This window comes from Trichoplusia ni, chromosome 8, assembly GCF_003590095.1.
Source record: "Trichoplusia ni isolate ovarian cell line Hi5 chromosome 8, tn1, whole genome shotgun sequence".
Lineage (NCBI taxonomy): Eukaryota > Metazoa > Arthropoda > Insecta > Lepidoptera > Noctuidae > Trichoplusia > Trichoplusia ni.
In genome coordinates, this window is record NC_039485.1 from 6,857,642 (window position 1) to 6,868,830 (window position 11,189).

The 11,189-nt window shown below is 32.2% G+C and overlaps 1 protein-coding gene across 2 annotated transcripts in view; it reads right to left on the minus strand.

Annotated features, from left to right (window-relative positions):
- LOC113496719 (autophagy-related protein 16-1) overlaps positions 1-5,413 on the minus strand; it is a 146,675-nt gene extending 141,262 nt beyond the window's left edge. Inside the window, exons 1-4 of one of the 2 annotated variants that reach the window (XM_026876034.1) lie at positions 5,050-5,413; positions 4,153-4,263; positions 3,708-3,873; positions 2,719-2,881 (exon numbers count right to left, since the gene is read on the minus strand). In XM_026876034.1, coding sequence (XP_026731835.1) covers positions 2,719-2,881; positions 3,708-3,873; positions 4,153-4,263; positions 5,050-5,161 — 552 coding nt within the window. In that variant the 5' untranslated portion in view covers positions 5,162-5,413. The remainder of the gene's footprint in view (positions 1-2,718; positions 2,882-3,707; positions 3,874-4,152; positions 4,264-5,049) is intronic. The other variant, XM_026876035.1, reaches the window with a different exon arrangement.
- Positions 5,414-11,189: the final 5,776 nt, after the last annotated feature.

Here is an 11,189-nt window from a genome sequence, read left to right on the forward strand (position 1 = left end):
TGGCTTAACAGCGGTTGATGACTTAATCCTTTATAGGGCTGATCGTACAATTATGGATGCTTTTACAATATTTTTTTACGATTGTAGCAAGTATAAGTTCGATATCTTAATGGTCATATTAATAAAAGGCATTAAAAAGCTAAAAAGAATAAGTGATATAAATAGCGTATTTAAGTTTAAAAGGGTAATAATCTTTAATAATTGCTAGAGTAAAAAAAAACCGATGTCGGTAAGTAAGGTTCGATTTTCAAGTAATTTTACATTAAAACTAACCAAAAACCTTTTAGAAATAAGACCAGAATTAGATGTATGGAACCTTTTTTGTTTTGCATCTTCTGTTCTATTTTTTACTAACATGGCTCAGTTTTATCCAATGATGATTTAGGCATGGGCGAAGCTTATAAACTCTTTTGTTTTTTGTTTGTTGGTTTGGTCTATATGTGGAAAGATCTGCCTGCTTGACCGTATTGAAGGTGATTTAAATTATGGAAGAACTAAAAATGGAAAATGAAAAATTGTTTTATGAAAAATTCACCTCCGTATTTTTATCTAAAATGTAAATAATACAGCTGTTTACGTAGCCTTTTCCAAAAGTACGACTTTTTATGTGATCCCGCCCATTTACATAGAACGATTATCTCTCTGAGCTTCACATCCAAGCTTTAGGTTTTTCTTATATAAACTTACGGCTAGAAAGATATCAGATCCAGACCAAGTTCTCCTTAACATGAACAGGTTACTATTTTTATTAGAATATGGCATTACCGCCATCTAGCCTAGATAATAATAATTTAAATGCCACATTACACACTAAAATCGAAATAGTAATGAAACCAACCAAGCCCTGATTGATACGTACTCTATTTTTGCAGCTTACTAATATTAACGCGGGCAAAGCCTTGAACTAAACCTTATTTAATATTATGCAATAACCAAACAAATGACCTTTAATTCTAAAAATTTTAAAACTATAGTCCATCACAGAAACACTTGAAAACGAATATGGCAATCTTGCGATTTTAGCAAGAAGCCGCAAGTTCAAATCGTGCAACAGGTTTATTTATTTTTTATTTTCTCTAGTAACTAAAACTATTCTAATCCAAGCTATCTGTCTAGTCAAGACTATCTTGTGTGATCTTTGATTTCTTTATGCAAATCGTGACAACTAAGCAATCGTAGCGATGCATGTAAAACAGCAAATCTATCAACTTAAAATTCTCAACACCTACACTTTGACCAACTTTCGTCCTAATCGGATTTCACCACGGCATACAAGGTACGGCTATTTATTAACTACCACGAATCTATCAATCAGGAGGTGTTGCTACATTAATGTTAATCAGTTTTGCAAGCTAACACACTTATGAAATAGAACAGAAATGCTTTTAATAATTTCCTGTACAATAAAAAAAAAAATGACTTCGATGTAATGGTTGAATTATGTTGAAGACGTTTTTGGTATGATTTCTTTGTTAATTTTAAAGACAAAGACAGCTAATACAATGTTTTAATTAAATTAATTTTATTTGTACAGATGCTCAAATATTGAAATGAATTTATCAATGGAACTCGTGAAGGTTTCGCTTTCAATTTCTGTTTTTTGTAATGCTTTACATGTGTTTTCCTTAACCGACTAGTTTGTAAATTATCTGTCCCATAGACTTATATGTTTAATATGATTGGATAAACAATATCAAGTCACCGAATGCACGAAATATTTTCTATAAAATTTTATGGAATCAAATACTATTTCCGTTTTAATTAATAAAGCTTTGTCATTTTTCGGTAGAGTGATGACAAATGGGTATGCTATTTAACCCTCCCCGGCCAAATCCACCAGAGAGCCTCTGCATTCCCTCCTGCCTAAGCGGAAAAGTGTCACAAAACGGAATATTACAATAACACAATATCCAAACTCAGAAAGAATATCCTCTTTTTATGCTGTCTGTTAAAAAATCAGTCAAGTACGAGTAAGATTCAACATGATGGACGTTGCGTTCAAATAAGTTAAAGAAGGAGTCGTAGTAATACGGATCCATTTATACCCTGTAGTACGAAATTATTACTAGGCTCAACTCAACCAGTTTTACAAGTTTATAAAAATAGTACCTTAATCTATATTTACACTTCACACGAACATTAACAAAACAGGACAACCCAACTTAGTTTATCTGAGTTGTTTGAGATAAAAGAAACTAATTAGCAAACTAATAAAGAGTCGGGACCACGTGTCGTTCGCATGTGTTTAGCGTGATTCTAAGAGATACACTGTTGGAATTACGTAAATTAGATGAAGGAATATAAAATGATAACTGAATTTAGGTTATTCTCCGTCTTGTCTGAATTGTCTAAATCTCGCTGGGTTAAGAATAAGAATTTAAGATGGTTTTATCATGTGATCACAATAAGTATTGCAAACACACCATTTTATTTTGTTTTGGGGGAAATCCTAATCGACTCTAGCTCCTTTAAGGGAGGGAACGTGTAGTGTCAGACTTTTACTTACTAAACCTAACTGCCCAGTGACGTCAGCCGCGTTTTATGCTGACACGTGGAAACGCATAGCATTATATCACGTGCCGACCGTCGATACAGCTATTTTATAATTTAAATTTTTGATTATTACTCAAGGTGTAAAGTTGCTAAAAAAATAATTATAATTTTAGAATAGAGCTGAGTGTTCACTAGTGGCTGATGATAATGTTAGATTTATGATACCTGTGCTTTCCTTAATTTCTCTTCTATTGATGCAAAAGCAATTTGTAATGCCTGATGCTCGTCTCTTAAAACTTGATTGAGTCCTTGCAATTCAGCCATATTTGTTTCATACATTTGTATTTCAGCACGAAGGGATGCTATGACAGCAGTTGTTTCTGAAATTCTAAAGAAAAGTATTTTATGAGATGTCAGTTTTCTTGAGACATAACATTTAAGGTGCAGGTTTTTTTAATATAATTGAAAAATAATTAGTCTCTATTACATTATCTAAAACCCTACATTTATATAAAATAAGGCAAGAAATCTGAATGAAAATAACTCTTTCAATTTTAATATACATGAATCTGGTTACATGATATAAATTTTTTAAAAATACCACATTGTATACCAAAAAAAAAACATAAACTTAAGAATCTTCGGCAAATGCAAACAAATGCTTGTAATGAGCTGTGTACATTGCTTTTTAGCACTAATCCGGCTGGTGTACCTGCAGTAACTTGTGCATAGTGGTCATTGAGACATTGAGCTATGCCACTTCGCAATGCACACAGATAAATCCAAAATAAATATTGAAGTTTTTTTATATATTTATGATTCCATCTTTCTGACCATAATTTCGAGAAAAAGAGAGGGTGCATGATGACCTTATTCACCATAACTCATTTTTATCGAATATGGTAGAAAGACTGATAGAAGCTCTGAGGAAGAGGGAGACCAAGAAAGAAGTACATTGACCAACTCAACGAAAACATAGAAGTTTCAATATATGAGGATGTGAAATAGGTGGCACAGAATAGAGAAAGTTGGAAATGGTAGTACCAACAAATGTGCAGCATTTGATCTGATGAACTGACTGTTAATACCACATACACCAATATGTCAACACATCAGCCGTCTTTGATATTGGCACAGGCTGTTATCCTTACACATGATAATGCTTCTAATTTTTAAATCAATGACTTTTAACAGAAGCTAATAAAAATACTTACACTATATCTTTTGCTTGTAATTGTTTCTCTAACTCATGCACTTTCTCATTGAGACTCATTATCTGTTGAGCATTCTCTCCTCTCCGTCTGTGCATAGATGTGAGTTCTTCTTGTTGGATAAGAATTTTTTGTTCCAAAGCCTGAATCCTTTCATTGTTGGCAGTTCCTGTAATTTTCAATTAACAATGTTAGATTAAAACATAATAACATAGTCATAATTTTTATCAAAAAAGTTTGTTTATTAAAATTTCTTATGTTAAATTGCTGACAAGTAAAAAATGAACAGTTTTATGAAATATGCCATATTAAGTTAGTAAGCAAGTTGGCAATTGTTGGAAATCATTTTCCTGTGTATGTAAATTTACAAAAAAGAATATTTTAGGTTATAACCAGATTATTGTATTAATGACTAAATTTAATAATAAAAAATGTGACTAATACTCACCGGTGCCTGATAACACGCTATCTGTTCCCGTAAACCGTATTCTTTCATTCAATAACGTTAATTGCAGGTTTTCATTCTTTAATGTATTCACATTATCAAACAGTCTGCTCTCTGAAAGATTCAAGTAAAAGTATAATTAACACATGAAAGTATTATTATATCACTTAACACACTTTCTCTGTATGATTCTTATTAGATTTCTCTGAGAAAATTTCTTACAAATCTATTGCCTGCTTTAAATACAATACTATATACTCTTACTTACTAATATGTTTTTTTGTGATATATGTATCTAAATAAATTCAAGTTTTATAATACTTTTTGGATAAATGTCATAATAAATGATTATCATAGACATCTTAAATTTGTTTGACAATTTATGATGGTGTAATTAATTTAGGAGTGTCATCATTTTAGAACTGAATTAATAGTATACCTACAACTTTATTATGTATTCAGTTACTCTGTAAAACAACACATTAGCATACAATATGAAAGATTACTTTCATAGAAATAGACAGGTAAACATAAGGAAATTATCATTCATCAAATTTTATCACTGGTATCTAATCATAAAGCAACACCAGTGACATGTATTCAGAGGCATGTCACTACCACAAATAATACTGAAGGAGACAACTTGGTACATGTTTTCATTTCATTGTATAGGTTATTTACGTTATTCGAGGGTTCATTCCATTGTGATAGCAATACTTGTAAATAATGTAGGTTATAAACAAACCGCCTACAAATGTAATTAATTGCTGTGATAACAAATGAACTGAAGCACAAACTATCATCACGGAACAATGGATTATTAGCCTAGTGATAAATCCCGTCTATTTAATATATTACTTAAATGACAACACAAAGAAGTCCATAGGTTAAGTTACTTACGAAAAGATATTATGTCCTGAAAAGCCACAGTTTCGCATTTATTTCTAGCCTGCAATTGGCTAACAATGTTGCTTCTCCAACCACTACCTTCCATTTTTATTTTATAGTTCATAAACTAATGCAAATTAATTAATATGTGAACTTATGATCAAAACAAACAGATGTCATAATGTTCAACGGTGCTCATTCTGTTAGAACAAAGAGAAAAGTTGATGTTTATTTTTGTTTATTATTTCTGCGCAATTAGCAAGTGCTATAATGCTCTAATTACGACAAGAAAAGCAGAAATTTCAGAGAATTTCATATATTTCTGTGCACGAAGAATGACAATACGTTAACTCACAATTGACACTGACACTGACTAAATTGAAATGACAACAGTGACACTGACAGTTAGGGACGTCTTTGTACATATTTCATTATTCGACTATTACTTTTTTAAGTTTATAATATATTTTCTCTCTATAATATTTTCTCTCACATAAAAATAATTTTGGAAATATATTTGTAACCTTTAAGGTTAAGTCACCGGGTATTTTTTAATATTACAATATTTTCCAAACTAACTTAAATCCTACAAGTTATTACGTTGCTATTACAAGGATCATAAATTTAAGATCGGACTAAATGGAATGATTTATTAAAAGTATCATTTTTTTAACGTGATAAGAATACAAAAACACAATAAACATTGGACGAGTGGGTACAGACATTATACAATAACACAATAATGTATTCAATCAAATGCAGAAGGCAATAACCCCAACTAAAATCCGCTCTTATCTGTAAATAATAAAAGTGGGTACCTAGGTTTGTGACCTTCATAATGAACAATGCTTGTGTTTGCGATTATAAAACTGCGAGGATTGCTGCTATTGCTAGTCTATTGTAACGGCAACTTCAGTTTGTACAGTTTTAGAGTCAATTTTTCCAGTGTAGCGGTACGCGAACTTTATATTATTATATTGTAATGTATGATGCTTCAGTGCGTAACAATTCAATGCTCCGAAAGACTTTCCCTTGTAAAGAACCCACTATTCAACCGTTTTGACGTTTTTGCTCTATTCCAAGCCCTTCGTATGTCCTCATCTGGTTATTATTTTATTATGTAGGTACCTCGACTAGTCAACTCGTACTGAGTGGATCACTAATAAGTATTTAGGTACCGGCCTAAGCATATTTTAGGCAAACTATACCTAATGATACCTGGTGTTACGGCTACAAAATAAATATAAATTACCGCATAACTAATTTGATAATAGATGCACCTTACTAATTTAATATTTGAAATTGTATGGGTTGGTACCTACCTATCAAAAACATTTTTTACGTACTGCTTTGTAGTACATAGGTAATTGTTAAAAACAAAGTTGAAGAAACGTATTTAGGGACAAGCTTAAGCTTCTGGATCTAACTTAACCAACTTGCTTAACATCTAGGGAATACCTTCGATCCTAAAATGTTAATATAAATGGAAACAATTAGGTCACTTACGGAACACAGAATTAGACAAATAATAAATAGCCAGTGATGAAAGTAATGTAATTCTGAAAAATACAGAGATAAGTAATTTTGTTGTTGCTGATGATAAGTACCAAGCTGAGCTTGTATAAAATAGATGTAAGTTTTTACTCTTTTGTAGTACCTACATTTCGTTATTTATGTATCTACTCTTGATAAATTAGTAGATACTATACACCATACGAAGACTAATTTGTTGATCATTCGTTAGCAGATAAATAGAATGTTTGTGAATAAAAACGTACAAACATACTATAACTACTTATTTTTATATTTTTGGTATGACGTGTTTGGGAAAAGGAATTCAGATCTGGTAAGACACCGGGAGGCACCAAGTCGGCACTAGGAAGTAGTACTTTTAAATTTATAGACCAAAAAGGCAAGAGCGTTTCTGCTTTGAGATCCTTTCATTAAACGGTCTATTTTGCTAAAACGCAAATTCGGAAGCGATAACGGTCATATGAAAATAACTGTAAAAAAGTCTGCCCGTACATTCGTTCGTTCTTCTGAATACTCAGAAAGTACCGCAGTATTCGGGAACTAAATTTATTACCTTTGAAATTTCTACTTTACAAATTACCTATGAGGAGTATTGGCAACGGTTAGTCCGTTCATTTTTCACCATAAAAAGTATTTTACAAATTATCAACAAACTTTCTTTTACTAACGGATAAGACACCAAAATTTATAGTTCAAAAATATCCGTCCGAATAATAACAATAAAAAACAACACAAAATTTTACTTAAAAAAGAAGGGGTTCAGAAGCCTTACGTGTTAGTCATAACCTACTTATGTTAGTTAATTGGACCAATTATCTGAAACGGACATAATCATAATTGACCTCTTAATTATATGTGTACCTTCCTATATTTCATTTGTTTAGGTAGGTACTAAAAAAGGTTAACAATCTTTTATTAGATAACTTAAATTTAATTTTGATTTGGTAAGCTTCATTTTACCTTAACGTTTTATAAGGCGCGTTTCTTTTTTAAAACTCTTTTTTTTCTACGAAAATCCACCTTACGATTTTAAAGTAAGTAAAGAAATGGTTAAATAATTATAGACGTTAAAATATGAATGTCTCTTTTAGATAACAAAGGTAATAAAGGTGGGATAATATAAAATTCTAATCTTATAACTAGACCAAAAAAGTCTGTACCCACTTCTTTAATGACTGAGAAGTCCGTATCTACTTATTTTTATGTACATACATTATATTATTTCCAAGAATTGTTCTTGCATTATTTTTAAACTTATAAAGAGCGAAACAAAGCATTATTTTCACAATATTAAATTGCTTCATCATTGTTTCTCTTTATTCAGCCTTTGTGCCAGTTAGTGAATTTGTTAGTCTATTATTTCTTCGGATAGCCGACCTAAATAAACTAAGCTATTCAGTAAGCAACCAGGAAGCCGATTCTGCTATTTTGCAATGGCCGATAATTTATAACTCGTTCAATCATATTTTTTGAGGGAAAATAAATGCGATCCGTTTATAAAATACGCGGATAGCCGAGTGTTATAGTCACCAAGTCAAATCCACTATGCGTGACAGGTCGCGCGTTCGATCCTCGTGCAGGACAAGCAGTTATCCACGAATGCATGTTCTGAGTAGAGGTATTTTTTTTCGTGTACTGAACTAAATGTTTAAAACACCACATAAAATAGAGCGGGAGACATTCTATAAAATATAACATACTTATAATAAGTATTTTAAGGCATGCTTTGCACAGTATTTAACATTTCCATAATCTTATTATTGTACCTACTAAAATAACTCAATACAAAATAGATATCTAGATAAAAATAACACCAACAATAAGATAATGACATGCAAATAAAGAGCTACACTGAATATGCAACGGAAATATAAAATAGCAGTTAATATGCAAAGGTACTTACCCACCTTGTAAACGTTATCATCCTCCGTCAATGACCTCATTCATCTGGACTTCGACTGTTACTATTCAATTAAGGATTGGAAATTCAATTATAAGTTTTGAGAGTCAGAGCTGAGAGCTCGAGGTATGCGCTCAGGCGTCTAAATTAATTCGTACTTTGAGATATGATTATCTATTTACCGTTAAGACCACTGGGATTAAGAAGTGGTTCCAGTTGCGTTTATTGCAACGGATATAAACAAAAAACTAGAAGGGCTCTAATAAAAGTAGTTCTCGTTTTATTACGGCAACTTTGTCGTTATATCTTTATGGTATCAAAGTTTATCATCATAACATTTCAAAATAGAACGTATTCAACGTGAGCCATAAAGCAACATTACATTACGACTGTATTAATAGTACAGATGATTCGTTTTCTTTGTATGGGTTATCTTTTTTAATAAACTGAGTGGGCTATTTTTATTTCTCTTTACGGAATGAAGTGATAAATATAAACATCCTCGAAAAGGTTTCTGCAGTACGATATGACGCAGGTATTTATTTACTTATTCATATTTGTTGCTACATCATTATAATATAGCTACTGCCGCAACCCGTAATTAAGTCCTATTTAAAGAGTTATGTAGGTGGTTTGGTGACCTTGCTTAATTGTGAAAGGCTATTTAAATGTTTCGTTATTTGCGCTTTTAGAAGACGACAATCATGAAGTTTTATATGAAATTCAGCTCAAAAATTAACGAAACTCAAATTAATACCTGCTTACATTTATTTAACAGCAATACTTTCAATTTTAATGTTACTGTGTTGTTGTTTTATTACTTAGTAATTACTAATTTATGTTCATGACAGTACATAAGAATTACCTAAGGCCGAAAATAACGGACTGCTTGAATTCTTCATTCTTCAATCTTTAAAAACGAATCAAGAGTACGATAATCCTGTGAATCAGTCAAAACCTGCGCTCTCCTCCATAAGATCTATAAATTTCTGAATTTAAAAACTGACTCATCAGTCAACCAACAGCTCGGACGGAGAGTCTACCGCCAAGTCTCAAGGTAATGCTATTGTGGGTGTGGAAGAGAGATTTGAGGTCTTGGTTGTGGATACACGGACGGCATAATGAGTCCTTAGACATTATTCTCGATAATCTCTCATGAATCTATCCCATTCTCACAAAAACATTATTCGAGACTATAAAATCAATGATAGCCATCCGTATCTGCACCTACTTTGCTGTTTTAATAAATGAGTTCGTTAAGTACTTTCGGGATTAAAGAAACTGGCAACAAAATCTGTTTAAATTGCACCTTTTAATCTGGACGAGACTCACAAGTTTGCGGCGCACTGCTTACCGGGTAACAACTACATCTTAGTCCGGGCTAACTGGCTTAACACTGCGGAATTCTAGTACCTTACTAATTAAGTTTGTATCGTCGATATCCTTTTGCTTTTCGCTGAGAGTTCGACAATCGGCGTATTATGTCGATGTTTGAGATACTTACCAATTAGGTACATTCCTTGCGTTTGGCGAGGGGTAGGTAAGCCGGGTTTAAGCTAAAATGAATTATTACTACTGGACGAAACAGAAATAAAAATGGTAATGTGGTTCTGGATAATTACCAGGTAAATGAAACAATCCGTAGGATCATCATAAAAAGTTCAGAATTCGTTTTCCGACTTCGGAGACGAGGAAGGGGAATATTTATAAATAGATTTTTCATAATTGATAAGTAAAAATGTGCACAAAAAGAATACATTTTGCAATGTCCACATCAAACTCTTTTTAATGATACCATACTTGGACTAGTAGCTTCAATAAAAATTTCGACCCCACCACCTAAAAAAACGAGTTAATTTTCGACCCAGAGGATATTTCGGGTACACCGGGACTTATAATTATAAAAAGGGACAGTCCAGTTCAAAACGGGACGTCTGGTCAAGTTATATTTAGCCAAGCTTGAATTTAAAATTTGAAATTAATTATTGACTGAAAGTGATTTCCGCTGAAAGATACATGGCACCTTGAACTTTTTATTGTTAAAGATGTTTCTGACATCCAGAAGTCATTAGAAGCTTAGCTTAAGACTTCCTTACATGTTATTTATACACAGGCTAACCAAATCCTGAAACCTAGATGTCGTTGATAAAATTCTCCGTTGTTACTAAGCCGTCCAATTTCTTTAAAGTTCTATAAACATTTCCTCAAGTAATTATTATATGTTGCTGATAATATTAACTAAGAAGTTGTACCCTACTTTTCATATACCTAGGCAACTATAGCAGCTCATTTGTGGCAAGAAACTAATAATTTCAGACATGACAAGTTTCTTTTCATAAAGTTTGTAGGTTCTAGCGTTCCCGTATTACACGTAGGTGAACGGGAAGTTTTATCGAACAGTATTTTTGCTTTCTGAATACATGCGCCGTCTTATTAGTCTAGGCTAGGTTACACGCACAAGGTTAGGTAGGTAATATGATTCTCCGTTTTACGAAATTCTAAAGCAACCCTAATATGTTAAATGTTGATATTGCTCGTAGGTATAATGTATAAAAATCCAACGTCTACAATGACCACGATGAGATCTCTTGCCAACAGAACAACGAACCAGATGCTTTTAGATTTCCAACAGCTTTTCCTTTACTACAGAGTTTAAAACGAAACTTGGAAGCTTCACACATGTATTATTTTTTTAGTTTAATTTTTATGACGTAATTTC